The sequence below is a fragment of the Python bivittatus genome, unplaced genomic scaffold, assembly GCF_059951505.1.
Source record: "Python bivittatus isolate LINGU-HERP-01145 unplaced genomic scaffold, Pbiv_v1 ctg000200_np1212, whole genome shotgun sequence".
Taxonomy (NCBI): domain Eukaryota; kingdom Metazoa; phylum Chordata; class Lepidosauria; order Squamata; family Pythonidae; genus Python; species Python bivittatus.
In genome coordinates this window covers 644,277-671,831 of record NW_028277040.1, presented here as the reverse complement: position 1 = coordinate 671,831, position 27,555 = coordinate 644,277, and the positions used below count along the sequence as shown (strand labels likewise).

Genomic DNA, 27,555 nt, shown 5'->3' with positions numbered 1-27,555 from the left:
GGTGCAAATCCACAGGAGGAATCATACCATCTTAATTGGTGACATTCTGTGCCCATGTTCCAGAGGTGCCTACAAGGCTTCTGGATGCAATTCAAGGTGCTGGCTGTCATCTATAAAACTTTCCATGGCATGGGACTGAGTTATTTGTGGGACTGACAGGAGAGGCATGCTGTGGGTCCCATTGATTAAAGAACGTCATCTTGTGAGATCCAAAAAGTGAGTCTTTTCTGTCACAGTACTTACCCTTTGGAACACCATATCCCTGTCCACCCTCCCCCTCAACATTAGAATAGCCCTGACCCTGCCAGTTTTCCAAAAAGCTTTAAACACTGGGATGGGTTTCCAGACATGGGGTTGGGAGTTCTTAATTTATTAGGTTGGTTTTTACCTCAGTGGTCATTATAGGTTTTATACATTGATTGGTTTTTTGTTGTTATTTTATATGGTGTTTTTAATCTGTTGTTAACCACCCAGAGTCACTATAGTGACATGGACAGCCATAATAATAATAATAATAATAATAATAATAATAATAATAATAATAATAATAGCAGCAGCAGCAGCAGCAGTAGCAGTAGTAGTAGTAGTAGTAGTAGTAATCATAATGGAAATATGGTAGGGATCACAGAACTTCAAAACAGCTGCCCAGAACTGCTTCAAGAAAAAGGTAACAGTGGGGTTCAGCTTTTGGGAAATCTCCCAAACACTCCAGTCCTCAGTAATTTTTGTCAAGCTTATTTACTGGAAACACCAGCATCAAAGTCAGAAGAAATAAAAGTAATTTTGTTTGAAATTATCCCAGTTAAGTTGCAAACTTTCATGATTTCAACATGGCTTTCTCATTAATCACTTGGAAAAACACTGCTTGAAGGCTAATTAAGACAGAGAAGTTGCTTCACTATCCTTATTGCCATAAACTGGACACGATAATATGCTCTTACATGTTTCTGATTGTATTTTTTGAGCACAACTTGGGCAGCATCTCAAGACCAGCAGAAAAGCCAATACAAAGTATTCTGGTTGCTGACAGCTTTTAGATATGACAGACCAGCCAATAAATGTGCACATCAGGAGAGTAATATACAAAATAGATTAACTGATTTGAAATGGAAAAAGCTAGAGAAACTAAGGAGGTCTTTGGATGGAACCAAAAGAGTAAATCCCAATGTTTTTCTCTTAAAAGAGGATCCAAAAACTAAGACGTTATGATTTAGAAAGATCCATTCCCCAACACCTTCTGCTTTATCACTGGCAGCATTGGTTATGATTAACTCAGGAAGACTGTGGAGAGAGATGATAGCTGTCTTCAGCAATTTGAAGGGCTGTCATTCAGTTAATATATTTAGAATTAAAAATTAAACCATATGTACTAATTTCATGGAAAATTGTTTTGAAGCAAATGAGCTGAGACAGCCTAGGTTTCTCCTCTAACACTTTTAGATAAAAAAATACAACCAACTGCATCTAACCAGGCAGTTCAATAATACTATCAAGACTATCATAAACTTACATTCTGTTCCAGTGCTGTAATCTCTTGTTCAGATTTTGCAAGCTTAAATTTGAGGTCACTGATTTGTCTATTTGCATCTCCTAAATAAATAATAATATAAAATCATGTTTGTCATCAGAATAATTCTCAAATAAGCCCTGTCCTACAGTATCCATCAACATTAAATCCCACAGCTCAGGATGTTACCCACCAGCAGATGGTTCTCCCTTCCTCTCCAGATTTCAGTAGTACTTCCCCCATATTTTGAGAGGATTCTCTCAGCCCTCTCAAGTAGATTTTCATGAGAAGGAGGGAATGGGGAACTGAAGAAAATAGAAATGAACCAAGATCACCTCTTTCCCCATTCTCTCAGAAAAAATATCAGCTAGGTGGAGGCTTTGGGATAGAAGGAGCACTTCCTTATATTTGGGACTCACGGGTGGACACATCTCAAATTCTGAGATTATGTATTAAGTTGTTTCTTGATCAAATAACTGCCATTGTCAGCATGGGCAGTCAGAAAGTACTAAATTACCAGAAGTGAAAGTAATGAGGATGATTGCCACCATCCACTACAGCTCCCCAACTCTTAATCAGCCTTTATTCCCCATGCTGCTGCCCACTTGTGCCCCCTGCCCCCACAGTAGCTGGACTGGGCACATTTTGAAAGAAAGTGCTGGGATGCAACCACCCACCCTATTTATTTTCTAAAAGGACAAATATGGTGAACTTGGTATTGGGCACCACCACAACTTTTCTATCACCTTCTGCAGCAGCTGCTCTTCCCTTCTACAAAGGCCAACTTTGACTATACAACTGACTCGCCTTCAGAAAAAGCATTTCTGACTTTTTTAACTTGATAAGAGAAGAAATGCCACCCATTTGACATCATGTTATAATAGGTGTTCCCACTAAGTTTGACTTAGTGTACAACTAGCTCAGGCAGTAAGGATTCAGAATGACAGCTCAGAAAAATTGTATTATAGCTCTGCGTGAGGTAACTGAGAGGCCTATTTCATTTGATATATTCATTCTGTAAGTAGAGAAAATTAAGTACTAAATTTAAAATTTTTAACCTGGGGATTAACCTTACTTTGAAGATCAATCACATGCATGTCTGTGCCATTTTCTAGGACTCCATCTTCCAAATGTAATTTCTCAATATTACTATTCTGTTTTTCTTCCAGTTGTGCTTTTAATTTTTTAATCTGAAAGCCACCAAAAAGAAATCAATCTGAGGATGTGAAGCATATTTGTGAGGGCCAGTGAGCATGCATCTATGTTTTCCTTTTGAAGGGGGGGAATTCTTTAAGTATTTGCTTAGACATAGTTTAAAAAATACAAGGACCAGGAAAATAAATTTCTTATTGCATACTTGATGCACTGTAAGACACTACATCTCAGCCTAATGGAGAAATATATTCATTAAGTTTCCTGTAGCTTAAACATCTCTGTAAAGGCATTTCATACAACTCATCTACTCTTATGAAAAATGTAGCTTGTAAATCAGCAGTAATTTAATTTATAGGCCAACAATTAGTATACCCAAACAAATTAATAGGGAAATATTCAGCTCTTGCTTACCTGTTCAAGTAAAAATTCTCGCTCATCCAGAAGTCTTTTTAATCTAATGTCTATAAGAGAAAAAGAAGACACAAAACACTTGATGTGTTAGACATTTTTAAAGAAAGGGAATGATGAAGGTTAGTGGGGCAAATGATAAATGTAATTATGCACGTACCACAGTAAATGAAGTCACAGACAGGACTGGGAAGGGATTTTCAGCCAAGGGAGGTTATGCCAATCTCACAAAGCATGCTTGTCACTTCAGTAGAAGCACCCAGCAGCATGCAAAGCAGCTATCTTCTACTGTAGGTTAGCATGCAGGTATTCTATGGTCAAACACTGGAATACAAAAATCTCACAAATCTTTTATTGTTCAAATATGTAGGATTTTATAACATTAATTTCACAACGTAATAACCAGACCATGCACACTTCAGATGTCATCTCCAAAAGGGGCCTCAGAGTATGCAGGAATATGAATGTAGCGCCTGTCTGCAACAGCTTTTTCATGGGGCTGTTCAGCACTGCATAGGACAACCACACAATCTTGGGGAAAGGTGCATCTACTTTAAGATGTTGTGGACAGATGCATTCATTCATTCTCCTGCACACTCTGAAGCACTTTTTGGAGCCTGAATCCAAAGCACTGCATAGCCCTACATACTGATACATTTAGACACAATTTTAAAACCCTAACACTTTTCATAAGCTAGAATCTAACATTTGCACATGATGGTTTTATATTTTTCCACACTAAAATATTTGTCAAATGTATCTCTTTCAAGTCTAGAAGAGTCCCAATTTGCTACTGTCTTCAACTTGTAAAAAAATAAAGAAGTTTAAGTCTAGATTTCAAAACATCAAATTTTACTTTAAAATATGGAATGTTACCTATTTTATACAGAATAATTACAAAGTGAGCCCAAACACAAGTTAAAGGGAATCAAGGGTCTCTCACAGGCCACTTTATGGACACACAAGAGTCTCTTCTTTTTTAAAAATCTCCTTTGGGGAAAGGACAATACCACATTAATGGCTCTCTCGCCTGCCTAGCTTTTCATTTTTGTTTTAGATTATTTTTATAAATGGAAAATTAGCAAGCCACAAAGCACCGACATCTGTCATTATTTATATTGACAGTACAACAATGCCTTTAGACCCACATATCCCAAACATTCTTAAAAGAGATAAAAATGATAGCTGGCTGAAGGTCAGGTCTGGAATTATGTCCATGTTTAAAAAAAAAAAAAAAAAGCTAAGCTGAGTACAGGATTTCCTACACAAAGGTATTGATTAAGAGTATCTTCTTCTCTTCGCCTAACCCCCCTTTCAGGTAATGTGTTTTGAATGGTTCCCTAACAGTTTGGAGCCAACATGGGGAATCTGGAGAGGAGGAATTTGTTTTACCAACAAACGTTCAGATGAACACAACTGGATGTAAGCCAAGAATCCCACTCTGACAAAGTGATTATGCAGCCAGATGATTCACTCCATGGAGCTAAATTAGGAACATCCATACTTTTTACGTTATAAACTTTGAAGGCCAAGCCCTTTTCATTTTTATTTAGGACAATCATTAACAGGCTTTTCTCTAATTTATTATTTTTCCTGCAAACAGCTCAATATTTTAGAAGGCTCTAAGTAAAAAATATTATAAAATTATGAAAAGATACAAGTCCTTTACAAAAAAAGGACACGTTCATGATAATCTCACACTAATTAATCCAGCAGCATGGAGCATACTCAGAAACTGACAACAATGCAAGTTAATAACTTAAATATAATATAGAATTTACATATTTACTGAATGCAATAAAAATTGAATTTATCTAGCGGAAATCATGTGAGAGTACTTTTTTGTGATGTGATTCCTTACCACAGGGCACTGTGTGAGAATTCTTTAATGTGAAGAAAATATATTTTTAATATATGGCTACTAGTCCTTAAGACTAAGATGTAAGATGAGATTTTAAGATTAAGATGAAACTAAGGAATAAATAAGAATTCTTTATGAGTGATGTTGAAGGTATAGAACACTTACAATTACCTTTGTGAATTTCAAGAAAAACATGCTCTGTCAAAGAAAGAACTGTTGCCTAATGCATATCAATGCAGCCTCGTAGAGTATATGCAAATTCAGTGAAACAATTGAACAGTATAATCATCTCAGATAAACTAGTAACCTTTTCCCATGAGTTTCTTCTCTCCTTTTGTCACGTCTTGTCTTCCTCATCTCTTTTTTTCCCCAAAAGATAGGATACTTGTTTTACAGATACATTTCTCAGCACAGGGAACGAGCAACAATTATCAACCAATTTCTTTAACACTATTAATACATCTTTAAAAAGATGTATATGGTTTGCTGAAATGGCAGCTTCGCAAAACGTTAGAAGTATTAGTTAAATCAATTTTACCAACAAATGAGAAGAGACATTTCAAAATATAAAACTTTATTTTCACTATATACATTTGATACTGTGCCATATTTTTAATGTTTTTATATTTTCATGCAATACACTATTACACTGCTATATAGCTCTACAAATTATAGAGTTTGCATTATCTTTTAATTTTAATAAACTAAAACAGAAGTTAAAATTATTTTATTCGATAAAAATGTTCCTAGTTAGAATATGCTCATAAATGAAAAACTTTCAGATTTATTTTAGCCATTAAAGAAGACAGTGTGTTAAACAGGAGTTTTATGCATAAAGCTGCAGTAGCTACAACCTTTGGATTTGTGATTTAAGGAGAGATTGTTATCACAGAGACAATCAAGACTGCTTACATTCCAGCAGAAATAAAGGGATAAATCTTCCACAAGAAAATATTGATTTACATTCAATTACATCTCTTTCTTTGCAAGTCAATGCACAGAGAACAAAAGATACTAACTTTTAAGAAAATAGATATAGTACAAATTGCAGTACGGTAAATGTTACTTAATACAAAGGCTAAATATAATGTAAACTAAAAGTTTTATAATACATAAAGATACATAGATTACAGTGAAAGAGAGGGACGGAGAGAGACATAACTTTAAATATTAAATTGGATCAAGAGCATCTCATTTATGTATTAACTGCACTGACATTAAGTTAAATCCACTGATTCAAACCAGTATGGGCTTGATTTGGTAAGGAAAAACTGAATTGCATATGACTGAATTGTATATGAGTCTTAGTAGCAAATGATTTTTTTTACTTGCATATTCAGCTAATTCTTATAGTGATCTACATCTATATCTTTGGCAACAGAAATGATATTAATTTGAAATGTGTGAAACAGTGCAATCTTACTACATTTCTGCAAATTGTCATAATTTCATTGTTCTTCGTTCAACTTGACCTTGCATTTTTGTTCAGAAAGTGTAACAATATTGAGGCTAAAGTTCTATATAGTAACTTGAAATCAAATATAAATGTATCAGACTGGTGACATTTTATCAAAAAACTAGCATGCATCCCAATAATTCCTAAGAATTTTCCAATCCTAACATTCATTAAAATCCTTAAACAAGAAATACTATAATATCTTTTTGATGGAATATTAAAAAGCAGTTCATTGGGAATTAGGATAATAGATTTGATTAGGCTGTAATTAAACCTAACAAGGAAGGTAGCCTCCACATGCATACATTATTGATATAGTTAACTAGTTTGCATGATTATTTAGAGTATGACATTAATTCAATGGTAGAACTTTTCCTTTCAAATGGACTAAGAAATTTTGACTTTTCTTAAAGTCAAAATGTACTTTTGCTCTTTAACTTAACAGATGGTTGGTGCATAATGTGGAGCAATGACCCAGCTTCTGAGTTTATGATATAATGCAGTCTTCCCGAGATTTACCTTTACCCTTCTTATACATCTGGGTTTCCTCTTGATTTTCATTCATAACACTCTCCAAGTTTTCTAACTGTTCTGATGCATAATCAGCAATTTGTTTTGAACTGATTTCATCCAACAATTTATTTGTGTCTTCCAGTGGTTCACACTGTGACTTTGTTGTTTCAAAAACAGTAGAATCAATCTGCACAGATTTGGCTTCTTCAAATTTATGTCCTTTCAGCTGCTGAATACTGTCACTTTCATCCACAAGAGCCTCAGATCCAACTTCTTCTGCTGAGATTAGGTTGGCTTTGACCTTTTCATTATTTTTATTAGTCTGACTATCTCTTCTTTCAGAAGTTTTCGATTCTGCAAAAGAAGACTCATCAAAATCTAAGGCCTCATGATATTCTTCTACAACCACTTCTTCACTCTCAGGCTCTTTTTGTTCGATGAATTCAGTCTTCTGTGACTTGAGACAAGCAACCTCCTCAATATCTGGCACCACACTGTGAACTTCTTCCTGCAGCTTCCTGCAGTTCTTACCCTCTTCGTTCCCAGTGCATACTTCTTCAGTATCCTCTTTCATTATAGCTGTAGTTACAGCAGATTCCTTGATAGTTTTGTCTTCTTCGTCTACACTCTGTTTTCCTGCAGATGAGTCTACTATATGGTTGTCATCAGCAACTTTTTCATGTAACATATGAATATCAGCCAGAGCTCCATCTATACAATCTGATTTTATTTTACGGCTGGAATCATTCTCTATGTTTGCATTCATCCCTTCATGGGCCTGACATTCACTTTGATTTATATCATTTACAACAGCTTGTTCTGTATCAATGTCTTTCATGGTATGTTCACCATTCTTTTTCTCAGAATCTAAATGTGCATCTAATGCCTTCAACGGCACTTCTCTTTGATGAATCACCTCAATGTCTTCAATGTTGTCTTTCTTTGCTCTTATCTCTTGCTCATTTTGTTCTTCAACAACTGCATCATGCTCTGAAGATGGTGACTGGATTTCTTCAATTTTAACTTGTTCCTCTCCAAATTCATCCAATGTAAATTTCATAATACTTGGTGTTCCTGGTTGCTCTTCTGCAGAATCTATTACTTGGTCCTCCTGCTGCTGTACCATATTTTGTGCCTCATTCTCTTCATTTATTCCACACATTTCCATTTTTGGCCCTTCTGTTTCAGTAGTTATTGTAGCATTTTGATCATTTGTAAGAAACTCTTGGTTTAAATTTCCCTCAACAACCCCATTCTTTGATTGTTCGTTATTAAGATCAATACTAGAGGCTTTGGTAAGGATAACCTCTACCAATTCTGGTGAAGTAGAAATTGCCATCTGGCCATTATTTACAAAATCTAAAGCTTCCCAAAATACTTCAGTATTCCCTTCTGCCTCATCAACTACAATATCTATTTGTTTTTCTTTACTTTGCTGTTGTGGAAGTATTTCTAAATCAGCATGTATTTCCTGATTAATTTCAATACCTGGATCTGCCACATTATTTTGATTATGAGTTATATTTACATTTCTATTAGACACTTTCTCTTCTGTAATATGACTTGGTGAGGCCTCTTCACCAATTAATTCAACTGCATTTCTTTTTTGGGGGGAATAAACAATTTCTGGGATACATTCTGAGTAACTTTTTATAGGATCCTCAGGTCCACTATTTAATTTCAGCGTTGATGTAACTTTGGCTTCAGGGATTTTCTCTGTCTCTATATTTTCATCAGTAGGCAATGTCTTTATTTCCAAACATTTCAGAGTAATTTCCTGATCCTTAGTGTCCTCTGTGTTTTCCTCATGCTCAGTATTCTGCAAGATTTCTCTTTTCCCCATATTCTCCAAAATCTCATTTTCCATCTCCACTTCATTTGCTTTGCCTAAAAGATCATTAAGAAAGTTGAAGGGACCACAATACAGACAGATTACTTAAGTGCGCTATCACTTACCTTCCCACTTAAAACCCAAAAGAGAGAATTAGTAACATGTTAAAAAGTATCCACTTTTGCCAGTTAGGTGAAGGCAAATGAGGACTATAACTTAAAATATCTGAACAGAAAAATGCATTCCCCTCAACAATATTGCATTTGTGTTACTGAAGGTGGGTTGTACAAACTAAAATTCCTTGTTTTTAACCTTATTTTTAATATAATATAGCCAACAATTTAAGCATATTTATATGCAATCAAAACAATGTTAATGGAAATATATAGTTGGGATGAACAGCAATGTAATTAATAAATAAGAAGTATAAATAATAAATTAATAATTATGAACAGCAATATAATGAATAAATATTAACGTGGTAATTACTACCTAAATCTTAACATTTTCAAGTGTTTTTAATATACTGTAATGTTTTCATATACATTGCTGGGAACCAAAGGAATATCAGCGAGTACAAATAATATATAAATAATATATTATGCTTTAATATATTGAAATGAAATTTACAATAATAAGTACAGTGGGGCAAAAAAGTATTTAGTCAGCCACCAATTGTGCAAGTTCTCGCACTTAAAAAGATGAGAGAGGCCTGTAATTTTCATCATAGGTATACCTCAACTATGAGAGACAAAATGGGGGAAAAAATCCAGAAAATCACATTGTCTGATTTTTAAAGAATTTATTTGCAAATCATGGTGGAAAATAAGTATTTGGTCAATATCAAAAGTTCATCTCAATACTTTGTTATATATCCTTTGTTGGCAATGACAGAGGTCAAACGTTTTCTGTAAGTCTTCACAAGGTTTTCACACACTGTTGCTGGTATTTTGGCCCATTCCTCCATGCAGATCTCCTCTAGAGCAGTGATGTTTTGGGGCTGTCACTGGGCAACACGGACTTTCAACTCCCTCCAAAGGTTTTCCATGGGGTTGAGATCTGGAGACTGGCTAGGCCACTCCAGGACCTTGAAATGCTTCTTACGAAGCCACTCCTTCGTTGCCCGGGCAGTGTGTTTGGGGTCATTGTCATGCTGAAAGACCCAGCCACGTTTCATCTTCAATGCCCTTGCCGATGGAAGGAGGTGTTCACTCAAAATCTCACGATACACGGCCCCATTCATTCTTTCCTTTACATGGATCAGTCATCCTGGTCCCTTTGCAGAAAAACAGCCCCAAAGCATGATGTTTCCACCCCCATGCTTCACAGTAGGTATGGTGTTCTTTGGATGCAACTCAGCATTCTCTCTCCTCCAAACACGATGAGTTGAGTTTAGATCAAAATGTTCTACTTTGGTTTCATCTGACCATATGACATTCTCCCAATCCTCTTCTGGATCATCCAAATGCTCTCTAGCAAACTTCAGATGGGCCCGGACATGTACTGGCTTAAGCAGGGAGACACGTCTGGCACTGCAGGATTTGAGTCCCTGGCGGCATAGGGTGTTACTGATGGTAGCCTTTGTTACTTTGGTCCCAGCTCTCTGCAGGTCATTCACTAGGTCCCTCCGTGTGGTTCTGGGATTTTTGCTCACCATTCTTGTGATCATTTTGACCCCACAGGGTGATATCTTGCGTGGAGCCCCAGATCAAGGGAGATTATCAGTGGTCTTGTATGTCTTCCATTTTCTAATTATTGCTCCCATAGTTGATTTCTTCACACCAAGCTGCTTGCCTATTGCAGATTCAGTCTTCCCAGCCTGGTGCAGGTCTACAATTTTGTTTCTGGTGTCCTTCAACAGCTCTTTGGTCTTGGCCATAGTGGAGTTTGGAGTGTGACTGTTTGAGGTTGTGGACAGGGGTCTTTTATACTGATAACAAGGTCAAAAAGGTGCCATTACTACAGGTAACGAGTGGAGGACAGAGGAGCCTCTTAAAGAAGTAGTTACAGGTCTGTGAGAGCCAGACATCTTGCTTGTTTGTAGGTGACCAAATACTTATTTTCCACCATGATTTGCAAATAAATTCTTTAAAAATCAGACAATGTTGATTTTCTGGATTTTTTCCCCCATTTTGTCTCTCATAGTTGAGGTATACCTATGATGAAAATTACAGGCCTCTCTCATCTTTTTAAGTGGGAGAACTTGCACAATTGGTGGCTGACTAAATACTTTTTTGCCCCACTGTATATAGATAAGCTATCTTTAAATTATTTTGTTTTCCTGAAATTGGGAATTAAACAACACCCAACTAAAACTCTTCTCACCAAAAAAACTTTTAAAAAAATGTAATGGCCTTAAGTGATCATTGCACTAAGGAAAAGTTAACATGTACAGAGCATGCAGAGTATTATTTGATAGATTATAAACATTTTCAAGCAAAAATGATAATAAATCTTAGTGCAATGCAAACACTTACCTACTGTACAATCCTCAGATACTTTAGAGGCATGACTTGTCTCTGAAACAATCTTGGAAGAATTTGATAGTCCATCATTAGCAAGACAATCAGAGATTTCTCCATTGGTAGCTACTCCTAAATTGGGGATTATTCCATACTGCTGTGAATGCAAAACAAAGTATATTTATAACATTAAGTTCCATGTGAAATATGTTTGCAAAGACTGAAATCTGGGATAATAAAAGCATATGAATGCACAGTACAAGACTAGTCTAACTATAGGATACATATAAGAAATAACTAAGTAACAGTGCTAAGACTTTTGCAGCAGGAGGTGATCTTAACAGATTATACTACTGTCCTAAGTGAAAACAATTCATAATATAGCTTTGGGCTACAGAAGTGACATGACTAGTGATTCCACTCCAGTAGGTAGAAATGTTTAGGTATGTTAGGTATATCCAACATTAATTCTTCCTAATTTTCAAATGTAGCTGAATGCACTTCAAGAACAACATAATGAGAGCACACAATTAAATAAAAAAATAATGATGTACCACTTGGCTAGCTTTTAAGAATCAGCTCTTCAAACAATGCAACACCCAAGGAAGGCTTCTTTCTGGTACACAAAAATAAATTACTACTACTTACTACCACTACCTTTTATACTTTACACTTTTTTGTTTGTTTCATCATACCTTCAATTGTTCCTTCAGCAAAACCACCTCCTCTCTAAGATCATCTCGCTCACTTCTTAGGGAATCAAAGAAAACTTTCTGCCTTTCTAAGGCCTAAGTATTTAAGGAACAAGCAGAAGATAAAGACAGTAAAATGAGAAAAGCGAGAACAAAAATAAAGATTAGGAAAGTTAGCAATAAGAATCAGCAGTTTTAGATCCACAAGTTAAGATATTTGCATGAAAGGAGAAAAAGGAATGTTTACTTATAGAAATTTCTCTTAACAGATAGCTGGGTTCCATGTTTCAGTCTCCATTGAAAATGGTTTCCCCAAATGCTCTGTCACTAAGCTTATCAAGGCAAGCCAAGTTCTGTTTAAATTTCCTTACATTCTCTTTTTATGGCTATGGCTTTATGGTTTTCTCTAACAATACAACTCAGAATTGCAACAGGGAGCTCCTCCTTCCATTTTGATAGCCAGTGAGTTCTACCACCACTACAGTTAGCGTACTAATTACTGCAATGTAACTGAGAAGCATTATGTGTAATGCAAATGTAATGTGTGGAATATTAATGAAAAATAATATTTAGTTCTGCTCTGAAGACTTTATGACCAAAGGATTTTACATTTTCAGTTCTCCTATTTGCACTAAGAAACAGCCTAAACCTAGAATCCACTTTTAAGGACAAGAATCAACTACATTATTATAAAAGGAAACCATTCAAATTGTTTCTGCTGAAGGCTAAGTAACACAGTATTATCTAGTGACAGATAATGTGGAAGTGTTAGTTGCTCAGATTAATTGCTCTTGAGGATGACGAAAAAGAATTTGAGGAAGTCTGGTCTGCAATTTAATGGTTCTACCTTGCTCAGCTATGTCATTTTGATAATAAATCTTTAAGAGAAGGATTTATTTTAATCACACTATAGGAGTCAAATACTAGGATCATCATCTTCAAAAAAAAAAACCTGCCCCCCTTTTAAAAAAAAGTGCTTGAGAATGTAACAGCTGACCAATTTCAGGCACGTTAAAGATACTGTGCACACAATTCATTTTAGTATGCCTTCTTTGTTGATAACATGCATCACAGGAATTCCTGAACTCTATTTTGAGATGGTCTTGAGAACTGTGATTTTTCTCATTGCTGAAGAATAAATTTTCTCCTTGCTAAACGGTCGATTTCTAAACATGCTGATAGGGAATGGAAAGACAGGCTTCCATTGAAGTGTTATTCAGTTCACCATAGGGTGGACCTACCTAGAAAGAAGGCAGAGGCAACAAAAAACTTGGTCCTTCCCTGAAAGGAGGCAACTCCTCAGTCAGAGAACTTGACTTCAACTACAACAGAATTAACAGCCAAGATACAATAAATGCATAAAAGAAGCAGAAAGAAGACAGTTAATACACTTTCTAACTATCCAAGGGACTATGGAAACATGAAATATGTACTATCTCCTCTAAGAAGAGAAAAGCTTCAGAGCAGTATTTTTTTCCATAGGTGGGCAGTAAAAACTCTCATAACACACATTGCATCAGCTGATGCACAGTCATCTAAATTACAGCAGTGGATTAAGGTTGATGGATTTGTCCAACTTCTTCAAATAAGGCACTGACACAGTGCTAACAGTATGTCTGTCATTCACACTCATACATGAAGCTTCACATCATCTCTTGACCTATATGCCAAGACAACATACACACCAACCAAGAAAAACAGATGCCACCTGGTCCAAATGATATTCTGAACCTTGAGACAGAAATTCTGTTGAAGAAGCAGCTCCCAATATCCACAAGTTCACAAACCCCAGATAGAGCAGTGAGCCCAATTTGGTGCTACTAGAATTATCTGAGGGAAAACATGTAAAGAGGTTTTCTGGCATAGAAAATTAGTGATCTTTGCTCCTAGCTGCTGAAAATGGGGCAGAATTCTTAGCAACTTCTTGTTGATGCTATCTGTGAATAGGCCCACTTCCAACAACTTTCTCTTGGTTACAATTTCTCAAAACACTTTAGAATTATGGAGCTGAGACACCTGTAGATGGCTCAACCAATATCCTTGAACATTCAGAGACCCCTTTATGTACTGTTCTATGATGACGGCTAAGAAGAAAAAAAAAGAATAGGACTTCCATTCAAAGTGTCTCTGACCAAGTTTCACTCTGATGATGGCCACACTATCTGGGCAAATGATCACATGGCCTCCTGCTATCAAAGCTGCGAACACTAGTAGAGTCAAAGTGGCATTTCCCAGTTCCAACTAACAGAGTGAGAAATTTGCATTTTAAATTACTTTCCTTGAACTGACCATTCTCTGTAATATGCCCCTCATGCCAACAGCCTGCCATCCACAATGGACTGACTTCCTCAGTGAATTCCCTTTGGGGGAATGACATGGGCATTCCAATCAACATGGGAATGATTCAGTCATCTCTGCAGGGATGGAGAGAAGTGAATCCATGAAGGCTATCATTTGGCCTCAAAAGCATGTATTAGCAAAATCTAATTTCCAGTCAAGACCAATCTAATAATACTCTGTAGCTTAGAAACCATTTTCAAAGAGACAACTAATTTTTGCTGAACCATACTGAATTACTGATGCACAAAACCAGCCTTAAGTGAATTCTAGAATTCCATCAGATTCAGAAAATGTCACAGAGTTTCCTATAAATCTGCCCTATGCCCCTGCAGATACTAAGACAGACTGATGAAAGCCATGGAGGTTAAGGATTCCTGAACTACTCCTGAAAGTTTGATCTCAGTATGAATGTTGACATTCTCAGAAACCAAAAGCTTCAGAGTCCTCCAAGATCAGTTCAGGCAGGGAACAGCTGAACAGTGGGGTGTATAGTATACCAACAGGGTCCTTGACCTGTTCAACCAAATCCTGGGTCTCTCACATTTTAGGCCTGGACAGGAAATAGAGTCTCCAGTAAGAGTAGCAACTTCACCCATCCACCACCTATCCCACCTCTGTTCCAGGACACAGAAATCTGAAATCTTGGGGGATTCTGAGTCCAGATGACATTACCCATCTCCCAGCTATCCCAGACTTCAACCAATTTCAAAACAAACAATAAATCTCATACTCCAACCTCATCAAGCTGCAAAAACATAAAAAAAGGAGCTACTCATTTCTGTTTCCCCCATGGGACTCTGTTCTGGCAGCCAACAATAGCAAAGACTAACCCCCCCTCCTTTAAGAATCAATAGACAATTACACTAATTTTCAACTTACCTAGGACTCAAACTGACCAATGACTCTCACAAACTAGCCACTTCTTCATCATACATATTCCAACAATAGCATAACCCATGAGTCAGTCCTGCTGCCACTTCTATAAAAGTTAAGCACAGTAAATGGCTTACAACTGATCCAAATGCCACTTCCTAGAAACATCTGTGCAACCCTGCCCTCACCTCCAAGATTATCCACAAATCAGTCTCTTGTTCTTTATCCTTTCTCTGCAGACTTGCTATGATACATTCCCTCTCCCTTAATGTCTGACTTTTCCTCCCAACACATCTGTACACTGTACCCAAATCACCATAAGGGAGTCTTCAGAAATCACACCAAACTCCATACAATCTACTTCTTCATGGGAGGGAGTAGCATCTCACCACACATCCAGCAACAATTCTTTTAAAGTTTTTATAAAGGTGTAACAAAAATATTTTCTAACTCTTTAGCTCCAAGGCTAAGTTTGAAAAAGCCTTATCAAGCATCACTATTACTTTGAGATCTTTTTAAAAAATAAAAAATAATGTAAGAAATAGAAGTTAATAAATATGTAGTCTCATTAGAACTCTGTCCAATTTTATGCTATTGTTTTGTTCTGCAAAATACTCAAAGACTAAAAAAATAAAGTAAGATCTGCAAGAAATAAACTCTTATCTTTTCTGTAAAAACCCACTGCCTAAACTCCATCATACCAGAGCTTTAAAGAAACTCCCCTCACATATTTCCACTATTATGCTGGAACTTGTTTTGCAGTTATTAATAAAAAATCTAATGTTTTGCTTCTTTATTTTTTCTTTCTATTTTAAATATAATGTAAAAGATGCAATGTTTGCTTTATTTGCCTATGAATTTGGTTTTTTGTTTTTGTTTGTTATCAAAATTATCAGTCCTATCTCTATAAAGACTACTGACCCAAAATTCTGTATTACACCAAAAGACCACCACATGTGAAAGAATGTTCCTTTATCCTTTCAAGGGACAAACTATAGTCCAAACCCATTTTTTTTCTTCCACAAAGCAGCTGCCTTGTTATATTAATTTTACTTGACTCCTAATTATATGTACCTATTAATAAAAGATACAGTGGTACCTCTACTTACGAATGCCCCTACTTACGAAATTTTCGAGATACGATCAGCTCCGGCCCCAAAAATTTACCTCTACTTACGAATTCACCTCAACTTATGAGCCATTTCCCGCCCATTCCACGTGGTCCGCGGCCATTTTTCCGCCCGCACGTGGTCCGCGGCCATTTTTCCGCCCGTTCCACGTGGTCTGCGGCCATTTTCCGCCCGTTCCACGTGGTCCGCAGCCATTTTTCTGCCCCTGACACGTGGTCGGTGGCCATTTTTTCCGCCCTGCCATGTGGTCAGCGGCCATTTTTTCGCCCCTGACGCGTGGTTCGCGGACGCCGGAACGGATTAACGGTAATTACATTGAACCAACTCGACTTGCGATCAGAGTCACCGAACGGATTAAGTTCGTAAGTAGAGGTACCACTGTATAAATGTTTTGAACAAGCTAGCCTGATGTCTTTACTAAGACTATCTGTCTGGGCTACAAAAATCCAAGCAACTGGTAGATGGCACCAAAGAGAACAGTATGCATCTTCTTGCTGATATCTAGTGGTCTTGTGGAGTTTTGAAGACCAGATTTGGTAGCCTTAGTCTTTATTATAATGATTTGCATATTAACATCATCTCCTAAAAATCAAGTTTGTAATTTAGACATTACTTTAGAGATGAAATCTTTCTGATATAAAAAGCTGTTTTAGGGCTTATGTTGAAGGAGGAAGGTTTTTGTTTTTGACTTGCTTCCATTTTTGACTGAAAGAATTATTCATTTCCTCACACAAGAAGTCTAATTATTCATCAAGAATTTCTATATTATATAATGATGTAAATATCACTGCATTTCTTTTCACAAGCATTGTCCAGCGACAATTGTACAGCTTGTAGCTGACTCTACTATTCTCCCTATTTACCACATTTTTAGACCACCACAATCCCAAAGGATTCTTGCCAATTTACAAAATAGAATATAGGTAGTTCTCGCTTAACAACCGTTCATTTAATGATGGTTCAAAATTACGAGAGCCTTGGATAGGGTGCTTTACGGCACATAAAGCACTTCCGGCCGTCGTAAAATGTTACACCCCTCCCCCATGGTCACATGGCCGCATTTTGGGCACCTGGCAACTGGCTCACATTTACAACCAGTTGCCAAGAACCCTGAGATTATGTGATTGCCATTTGCAATCTTCTCTGCTGGCTTCCCCAGAAAGTCAGTGCAGGGAAGGTTGCAAGCAGAGGGGACAGAGGGAAACCTCTTGGCGGTGTGCGGAAATGGAGCTCAAATCATGAAGATTTGAGCTTCGTTCCTCCAGCCCCATGAAGGATTTCCCCTCCGTCCACGGAGAGGAGGGCAAACCCTTTGGCAGACTTTAGGAAAGTTTGAGAGTGGCTGCCAGCTGGGAGGATTTCAGCTCCACATGGAGTTGAATCCTTCAGCAGGCAGCCTTTTTGCTCCATCCACTTAATGACCCAGTAAATAGCTTAACGACCACAACCAGGAGTGCCCAGATTGTGGTCGCTGAGCAAAGCAGTCATGTGGGTGTCTTGCTTAACAACTGCTTCACTCAACGATTGAGATTCTGGTCCCAATTGTGGTCATTAGGCGAGGATTACCTGTATACAATGAATAATAAAAATATTCAAATAGAAAGATCTACAAACAACTGAAAAACACAGAAGAAAATTAAATAATAAATCCAAACTATAACTGATCCAAGATGGAATCATGTCCAAATGCCCTTTGGAAGAGCTCAGTTTTCAGCTGTTTCCCAAAGGCAGGCAGAGTGGGAAACAACTGGATGTCCATTGGGAAGCCATGTCAAAGGACTGATGCAGCCATGGAAAAGCAGTGCAGCCAAGCCTTGGCCCTCCTCACCACCTTAAAGAAGGGAGCCACTAGTACTTTCTCCAGGTGTTTTTTTGGGGGGGGTGCTTTCAAGTCAGTTTTTGACTCCTGGCAACTGCCTGGACAAGTCCCTGCAGTTTTCTTGGCAAGGTTTTTCGGAATGGTTTGCCCTTGCCTGCTTTTTAGGGCTGAGAGAGAGTGACTGGCCCAAGGTTACCCAGCAAGCTTCATACCTAAGGTCAGACTAGAACTTACCATCTCCCGATTTCTAGCCTGGTGACTTAACCACTATACCAAACTGGCTCTCAAATAAAATTAGCCAACCCAATTGCATTGTGCCTGTGTGAAGTACTGTATTTTTCTTCTGAAATCTGTTCTAGGATGGGAATTCTCATCACCAAATTTACTTTGGCATCTATCTGCTTGGTATTATAAGATTGCAGGAGTGGTTTCATTCTCAACATACCCTTGGATTTAATCAAATATATTTTAGGATCAAACCCAGTTGAAAACTTGGAGGACCTGACAGTTCATTTCCAGTAAAGAATACAGACTGTAGTCTAAATACCCTGCAAGCTTGATGTTCTGTAGAAGTACAATAAATTCTTCTGATCCTGACCCATTTTATTTCAAAATCTATAACTTTTTTGAAGTTTGCTTGAAGTTTGCTTGAAAGAGAGCACTTGAAATTTGAAAAATTTTAACATGGCTAAAAAAAAGCCTACCCCTATCTTTTTTTCTTTCCACTCTATTGTCTCTTGAAGATCAGTTATTTCCCTGACAAAACCCTCTTGTTTTTGTTGCAGTTGTCGGATTTCCTGAGATGCAAGATAAAGCAAGAAGACAGAAAGCAGAGAAGATAGTTAATGAGAAGGAAAACATTCAAGGCTGCAACATTCACAAAGAACAATTAAACAAAAAAATTCATGAAAGAAGACAAAATGTCTACCTGTTCAAATTCATGGATTCACTCGGAAATCTCAAAATATTTCAAGATACTACACAGTCTATATTACTGTTTAGACTTTCCAGCTTTCCAGTGCAAATACTACAGCATCCCCAATAGATGGCCAAAACCAATACAACAGTGATAAAGCATATATAATAGTGATAAAAATAAACTAAAATAGCTACTGAACAGTTCTTTCTCTTTGGAACCCACTGTTTCATCATGGAACTGTAAACAATTCTACCCCATCTTCTACATGACAGCCCTTCACGTACTTGAAGACAGCTATTATATCTCCCAAGAGTCTTCTCTTTTTCGGGCTAAATGTACCCAACATCTTAAACTATTCCTCATAAGTTTTATTTTTTCTTCCAGGCCCCTTGCCATCTTGCTTGTTCTCCTCTGAATATGCTCCAGTTTGTTCATATCCATCCTAAAATGTCATGCCTTAAACTGGACACAATTTTCTAAGTGTGAAATCAATATAGAGTCTAATCTGGGCAGAAACAGGAGGATCCACCAAGAATAAAGTATTTTAGCATTGTGCTGCAGCTACACCAGAGATAAAACTATTTCCAAGACATTGTAGAACAGCAGAGAAATTGGAATATGCAGTCTAATTAGCAATCATTGAATTTGTTAAATCTTATGAAATGAACCACAATCTTTTCAGCAAGAGGTGACCTTGCCTAAAAGGCTAGACTTGAGAACTGTGTCCAGTTCTGGACACCACCATTTAAAAAGAAATCAGAGGAATTAGAACAGATGAAAGAATGGCATGAAGATGATCAGGACTAGTAAGTAAGTTGTATGAAGAGAGTTTAAAGAATCTGGGCATGTTTAACCTTGAGAAAGGCCAACTGAGGGGCACGTAAGAGCACTCTTCAAATACCCAGAAGAAATTAAGACATTTTTTATTGCTCCAAAATAACATAAGAAATTTAAGTTACAGGAAGGGAGACCCTGACTGTATGTTAGGGAAAAAAATCTTCACATGAAAACATTTCAACGGAACCAATTACCCAGAAAAGTAGTGGTTTCTCCTTTGCTCTACAAGTTTAAATAGGCACAAAAGAGCTACTTGCCAGAAAAGCTTTATTTTAGTTTCTTGCTCTGAGCAATCTGATGGATTTAATAGCCCAAATTGCTCATCTGATTCTACAACAAAGTAATAGCAGTTTTTTTAGTAAGTGAAGCTAGAAAGAAAATGGCCTGCCCTTCACTGATCAGTTTACAGCAGGGGCAGGCAATCTTTTTCACCCTAGGGCCATTTTTTGTTTTTAAAGGCCTACAATGGGACAATTACTTCACTGGGTGGGCAGAGACAAAGATCGACCTACTATCTTGGTGCAGTTTGGGAGAGTTTTGGCAGTCAAAACTGATGTGTTAACAGAGACTTGAAGCATCCACTTTGACTTTTAAAATACTAACAAAGGTGAAAATCTCACCTGGAGAAATCAGCTTTTTTGTCACTCAATTTTAGTCATGTAATCTCAGTATACTCTGGATTCAAAACTGGGGCTACTTGTTGGTTGTGAACAAAATGTTATCAATCCTTATCTTCTGACATAGTGACAAAAGCCTGTTGTTTTGTTGTATACTTACAGCAAGCAGTTCTTCTCTTTGTTTCAGAGCTTCTTTGACTTCCATGAATTGGAACTGCAATATAGCACGAGCATGCTTTTCCCTCTCAAAATCCTATAAAATGAGCATTTTATAATTAGCTATTATTGCATCATTTTAACAATACAAATGCTTTGATTTAGTCATGTATATATTTCTTTATTCAACCTATATGCTACATCATGTATTTTATTAGATCTCTATGCTAAGTCACTCATGAATTTATGCTACTACACATTCTAGCCTTTAATGTGGTCTAGATGTAATATTTTGTGTGGCTGTCTCACACTCATGGATTTACCTGGATAAAACAGATAAATCAATGGAAATGAATCAGCTTTATATTTAATCAACAACTCTGTCTAAATAAACCACTAATGACTATAATATTCATTTAGGGAAGGAATGTTTTAACAAATCATGCTTAAAATCTAGGCCTTTCATAAATAGTGTGTTTTCGTCTTCCATACAGCTGATAAAGACACTGTAAAGACTTATTACTACTTACTTTGCTTTTCTCTTCAAACTGTCTCTTGGATTCTGCAAGCTGTTCTTCTAGTTCCAGTAATGCATCCTGTAGGGTATCTACTTGATACATGAAATTCGTTTTCTCATTATCTAACTGAGCATTTGAAACCATAGCTTTCTTATATTTTTCTTCAACTTCAGCCAAAGAGTCCTAAAGACAAAGAAAAACTCGAAGGAATATTTTCAAATTACTTATCAGATCCAACTGCTGTAAAAAGGTTTCAGCCCATCCTCCTATTCTGAAAATGCTTGGCGACAATGATCTAAAGAACAGTTCTGTTAATTCCCATAGCTAAGGACCTAGAAGATACCTTTCTTAAAGTTGATTACAAAGAGCTATTTTAGAACTTCACAATGTCTTATAGATGACATATCACAGGCAAGAGAGACAAACATTCTTCCAAAATATACAATTTCTGGATTGCTCTTTGAGATTACCACAGAAGTATCAGATAGGAAGTGTCACAGAGCAACTTGGCATTAAGATGAAATCACACTCAAAACATTTCTGAATGATTTCACACTTAATTAACTGAAATTAAATCAGCAGTTGTATATTTACAAACTAATCATGCCAACTGAATTTCAAGAATATGTTAATATAACATTAGCCACTTAAAAGACAGCATAATTGAAATGAGTGACTGAACTTAGTAAGTATTAGCAACATTCCGTAACAAACACTTTCATCTTTACCACCACAGAGAATGCACTACGCTTTTAAAAAAAAATACTCAATTCCCTGAACTTCAACACTGGCATACAAACACCAATATTTTTAAAGAATATTTTTCACTTCATACTGCTCCCCATGTTATGGAAACTGCTTGACTTAAACATTCATTTTCAAAATATATAATTCATATTAAACATATACTCCAAAGTAGCAAGGATGCAAAAGCAAAAATCTAATGATATGCTTTCTGACACTGAAGTTACTTTAGAGATTTATATTGCCCCAAATTGAACCATTTGAGTTTACCAAGACATTGCAAGACATGCAACATACTCAAACAAGGCATGCAGGTTAAATTCAACCCAAATCTTTTTTCATGTCTGGAATCCAAGTCAGTTAGTCCTGCACACCTATTCTTTAGTAAACTTGTACCTTCATTTCTTTCAATCCCTGCATGTATTTTCCTTCTACATTCTGAATTTGGTCCTTTAACTCATTGATATCCTGAAGAAAATTGCAAAATGTTATCACAAGTAAACCAATGAAAAACTCTGTGTAATAAAGAGGAGGCCTTTAGAAAAAAAAATTCTATGCCTTTATTATCTTATTAGTTATTTACTATGATGAAATTTATAACCTAAACAGTTTATTTTAAGCTAGGAGAGTATGGTATGCCTCTTCTCTATTGTGTTCAGACCTTGCTTTTATATGGGACAGACTCCAAATTGTGATCAGATCTTGTACCAGGAACCCAAACAAAGCCTATTAGGTTTCTTCTTCAACAAAGGCCTTACCTTAATTTCTCTAATAGATGCTTCTGTATCAATTGAGACAGAGGTATCCCCGCTGCCTCGGCGAGAAAAGGTTCCACCTAGAGAGGCCAGCGTAGCTGCTGACAAGCTTGATGCAGTTCGGATTCCCTGCAAGTATATATATTTAAAAGTGATGTTTACATGACAGTTTATTATAAATCTTGTCCTTTTGAATCAAAATATAGATGGGAATGATTCCATATGTTTTAAAGAACAGTATTTTCTTGTTTCCTCTTTTCTCCTCATGGACATTTAGTTTGAGATGACGCTACTTGATTGGTTAAATTACAGTTTCTCAAGAGATGCGAATGGCAAAATAGTTTACACACTTTGTTCAAAACTTTATTGTAAACCATTCCAAGTATAAGCCATTCTATTCTTCTAACACTTCTGTATCTTCAGGTACTACTTCTTTTACTCTTGGGGCATGTTAAACATACATATCCTTCAGCCAGAAACAAATGAAATATTCAGTATAATGTGTTCAAAAATATATTGTCAGGGCTTGCTTTTTCGACCAAATAGGTGGGAAAATGCCTCAAACATCCTCATTGTTGAGTCAAGCAACACCATGTTATAAAATGTTACACAAAGCCAATAAAAATATCACGGCAGACTATTAATGGTATTAACAACTTCACCAAATCACATTTTTAAATCTTAGGTGGTATGTTTAGACATTATAATAAGCCAGGCTCACACCCACTGGCTCCCTTACACAGTAAACCTGCCTAGTCTGATCCTCCAACACAAAGTGATGACTTCCTCTATCAGGAACAAGCCAAAGCAAAACAAAAAACAAAACACCCAATAGTTACTTAGGGTAAGAATGTGCAAAATGTTCAGAGCTTGAAATATTTCAAGTCCAAAATGCCTAGTCCTAGTGTTCAGTACTGTTTTCCAAGAACTGTATTCCATTCCAATCCACTGGCTTTGATCCAAATCAAAATAGTGCTGTTTTGAGCACTGCTGCTTCATGTATTGTGCAAGGTTTGAATCCTTTGACCTGCTTTATAAGTTATGATTAGGTTGTTTTTATTTTTTTACCAACACAGTGAGTAAAATAGCACCAACTAATTTCATCTCTGATACTACTGGCTAGGACTAGGTAAGAGGGAAAGGGGGTGAGGGTTGAGAAGAAGCTGAAGTCATTTAAGCATGTATCACAGGCAGATGCTGCTGGGTCTAAGTTGAACAAGGGAGCAAGCTTTTTTTCAATTTCCCATTGTTCCCTACAGTGGAACATTCAAAATGTTTAATATTTTGTTGCGTTCTGAACTCTTGCTGCATTCTGAATGTTGATGCAACCTGGAACATGGCCAACTTGGGATTACCATACCTATTACTTTCATAGACCTAAAGTGAAAATGAGGGAGCAAGGAGTGTATTTCAAGGTCCCATAGTTTCCTGTGGAGAAACACTCAAAATGTTTCAAAGTTTTGTACTATGTGAAACATGGAATATTTTGAATATTCCAACCTTTGTTCAGTTGGAATGCACCCAGCTCAGAATGTTCCAAGAAAAGATTCGGAATACAGCTGTTTTATCCTAAGCTCAAAATAATATTTTTTTCTTTTCACGAACAGACCATTTTTAAAGTTTGTTTATTTGTACTTTTCCATTGGCAGTCTCAGCCAGAAAAAGACTTTATGCCATATTGGGTCAAAGAAAGCTCAAGGGATGACTCAGCCAAATTCTGTGTTATCGGGATACTAAGAATTTGTAATTTAAAATAGTACATGTTAATGTACACACAACCATACCACATATTATTTCTTACCTTTTCAAAGTCTTTTTCAGACCTTTCTTCAACCTAGAGTGAATGAGAAAAAAGAAACCTTAACTTGATAATAAAGTGGCAAGTCCACCAACAGCTTCCCCTGAAAACATATTGAGTGTAACACCATCTACTTGCAAGTTTGGAATAAATCTACATGACTAACCAAAGTAAGTGGCTATGGACTTGAATATTAACAAGGTACTTCTTTTATCATCTGCAAGAGGACCAACATAGGATATTTTTCCCTTACCATTTCAAGAGTGGCAGAATAAACTGCTAATTAAACTAACTTTTAAAAAATTCCAAAACCTGCAGCCAACATTTATAGAAACTGAACCTAAATTTTCCAAGAAGCCCAGTTTTGACACATTTAGATGTCAGAGTAGTTGAAATCTCCAAAGTCATCACTGTGTCTGATCATGTGACACAGAAAAGCCTCATCTTTATCTTTAGCCTGTCCAGAATGAAATGTTTGGGTGAGATTAAAGGGAGAGAAAAAGAAAAGTGATATTGCTGTAGTAGTTTATTACAAACCATCACTTTTCTTTTTCTTCCCCTTTATCCTCACCCATTCTCATGAGGCTTTCCATGCTTCAACTCATGAGTTTCTGAACAGGCAAATGAGCTCGCACGCTCTCTCTCAATATATTCACACACACACACACACACACAGAGAGAGAGAGAGAGAGAGAGAGAGAGAGAGAGAGAGAGATCACACCCCCTCCCTTTCATTTAAGTCAATTTCTTTTGAATTTGTGTATAGTTCCTCCAGGACTATACACAAATCATGTATGTCATCTCACCAGGTTTAATTAATGCTTATGACATCATATTTGGCCTCTTGTGTTAGGATTTCAAGTTCTCTCTCTGCTTCCCATAACTTGTTTATTGGTACAGAAATCTCTGGGATCGTGGATGGTTCCCTCTACGTACCTATGTAAATAGCAAAGTCCATGGCTGAGGAACCCAAATCCTTCTAAATGGTGCTGCCTATATAGGCAGTTATTCTCTTTCAAGATCCTGTTTTCTCTTCTTAGACCATGACCCTCAACTGAAAGGTCTGATGAAAAACTACTTGTGCTCCCAGTTCCTTCACCTGCCTTCCCAAGGCATGTTCTTTGAAGATCTATTCAAGGTCTTTTCTGATAGAGTTGCACATCCCCATGTGAATCAGTAGATAGGGATAGCTATTGGTGAGTTTGAAGTGTCTTGACAGCCTCTCTGTCAATTACTGAATGCAAGCATGTTGAAGACAACACACTTCCCAAAATGTCATATCACATGTTTAGACCTCCATCTTGGTTACATTCCAATATTATTCCAAATAAACAAATGATATTTGTTCAATTCAAAAGTCTAGGATTTCGCAGTAGAGAGAAGATAGATTTACAACCCCTTGAAAACTGACTGAGCAAACTTTTATATATAAATTTTTCAATGCACACATTTGAATTGTTTCATTTCTTGCTCTTAAAAATAGGCGTAAAACAGGTGTAAAGTAGGCAGACAATAGGTCTGGACAAATAGGCGTAAAACAGGTGTAAAATAGGCAGACAACTGAATCAAAAACTAATGTAAACACATATAGGGTGAAACAGATGGCCATTTCCAGATCAAGGGTTGTATAATGGTACTGTAGTTGCTGATCCATGGCTTTTTCTTGGGGAAAAGGGAGCTGTGGTGTTGTATATTTTTAGATTAGAATCCTAAAAGTCACTAAATAATTGAGAATATAACCAGCTGAATAGAAGCAGCATGCAGCTCATATGCTTAATATTGAGGGGAAGTTAGCTAACATTGTACTGTGAGACTTAATTTGAATTTATTTTAAATAAAATGCTTCTTAAGGTAGTAATATCTCACTAGCAATACACGAAGACAAGAGTCTACAATGACAACATTCATCTCTATCCAAGGAATGGTATACTGCTTTAGAGCAGTGGTGGACAATGTTGGACATTTAACAAAGCTGACAAGAATAGGTTGTCTGGAGCTACTGAGACCAAATCAAGACCACAACAGAAGTTTCAGAACTCAAAGCATCCGAAGATAAGGTTGTAGATTGAAAAGGCAGAATGTGCTGTCAGGATAAAGCACTATATACTCTGGTGCTTTTAGTGCTGATCACCTATTGAATGTTCCCTTCTGATATTAAATAAAATTTAAATGCCAGAGATATAGACTTTACACTGACATTGCAGCACATTCAGTGCTGGAACGAGTGAGGAAAGATTGTGGAGATGGAATAACAATGGTGTCAATTGGGAGGGCAGATAAGAGTAGCAGCTGAAGTCTTCTGAGAGCTGGATGGTGCCATGTATAGTTTCCACTTCTTTTTCTTTTCCCTAGATCCATCAGTGTGGATGGAATATTACATTAAGACCTTTGTCCCAAGGGCAGAAATTCAGTATCAAGCAATTTGCTAAGGAGGAGGCAGTGTAAGCCTTTTTTTCCATATCTTTCTTTCAAGAGCTGTCTAGTGTTCAAATCCAGCATTATCAGTACTATCACTACAACCTCTGTTGCTGTAGTTAAAACCTGTCACCAAATTGTCAGAATCTACAGCAATCAAAATATATGTCAACTAGAGGACTGTTTTATTAGTATAGTAAATGTCATTGTATACTTTGATTTTTTCTTAGCTTGCTTTGATTCTGCCATTCTTACTGGTGGGGGGGGGGGAGTGAAAGCAGACAGAACCTGAGGAAGATTGAAGGCCAGGAAGAACATGCGTTATCAGGGTTTGGAATGCACAAGGCCACACATCTGTGACAACCAAAGGTGGTGCCTAGATTAAAGGGGGGACAAGGGGGATAAAAGTAGAGGGAAAATTACACGGGCTTTAGTTTTAGCAATGCTTGGCTTAGAGCTGCATGTATCCTCCAATAAATGAAATCTTTTTTGAATCTGCTTTGGATTTCAAGAGATTTGTCTGTATTGGGGCTTGAACATCGTAGACCTGACATTTTCTAAAACTCCCTAATTCGGATTTTTCCCGAGAAAGCAATTTACTGAGGAAAGTCCAGCAAATCACTATGACCTCCGAGGGGCAGGAGATCCGACCAGAGGAGGAAGAGAAGGAGTTACTGCCCCTAGAAGCCACCATCGCTGAACTGGAGCTTGGGGCAGTTGGTGGAGGTGAGAGGAGGCCATCCCCACCC

The 27,555-nt window shown here is 37.0% G+C and overlaps 1 protein-coding gene across 31 annotated transcripts in view; it reads right to left on the bottom strand.

Moving 5' to 3' along the window:
* The window catches only part of LRRFIP1 (LRR binding FLII interacting protein 1), a 91,577-nt gene that overhangs the window by 14,194 nt on the left and 49,828 nt on the right, over positions 1-27,555 (bottom strand). For 22 of the 31 annotated variants that reach the window (XM_088135541.1, XM_088135545.1, XM_088135555.1 and 19 more), the window contains 9 exons: positions 24,395-24,427; positions 22,597-22,722; positions 22,235-22,306; positions 21,107-21,277; positions 20,581-20,673; positions 18,752-18,844; positions 11,889-11,981; positions 11,209-11,350; positions 5,489-8,787 (listed from right to left, as the gene is read on the bottom strand). In XM_088135541.1, the coding sequence (XP_087991667.1) occupies positions 6,875-8,787; positions 11,209-11,350; positions 11,889-11,981; positions 18,752-18,844; positions 20,581-20,673; positions 21,107-21,277; positions 22,235-22,306; positions 22,597-22,722; positions 24,395-24,427 (2,736 nt within the window). In that variant the 3' untranslated portion in view covers positions 5,489-6,874. Of the gene's footprint in view, positions 1-1,510; positions 1,591-2,582; positions 2,698-3,073; positions 3,124-5,488; positions 8,788-11,208; positions 11,351-11,888; positions 11,982-18,751; positions 18,845-20,580; positions 20,674-21,106; positions 21,278-22,234; positions 22,307-22,596; positions 22,723-24,394; positions 24,428-27,555 lie in introns of those variants that run through there. The other 9 variants (XM_088135569.1, XM_088135571.1, XM_088135544.1 and 6 more) reach the window with 7 other exon arrangements.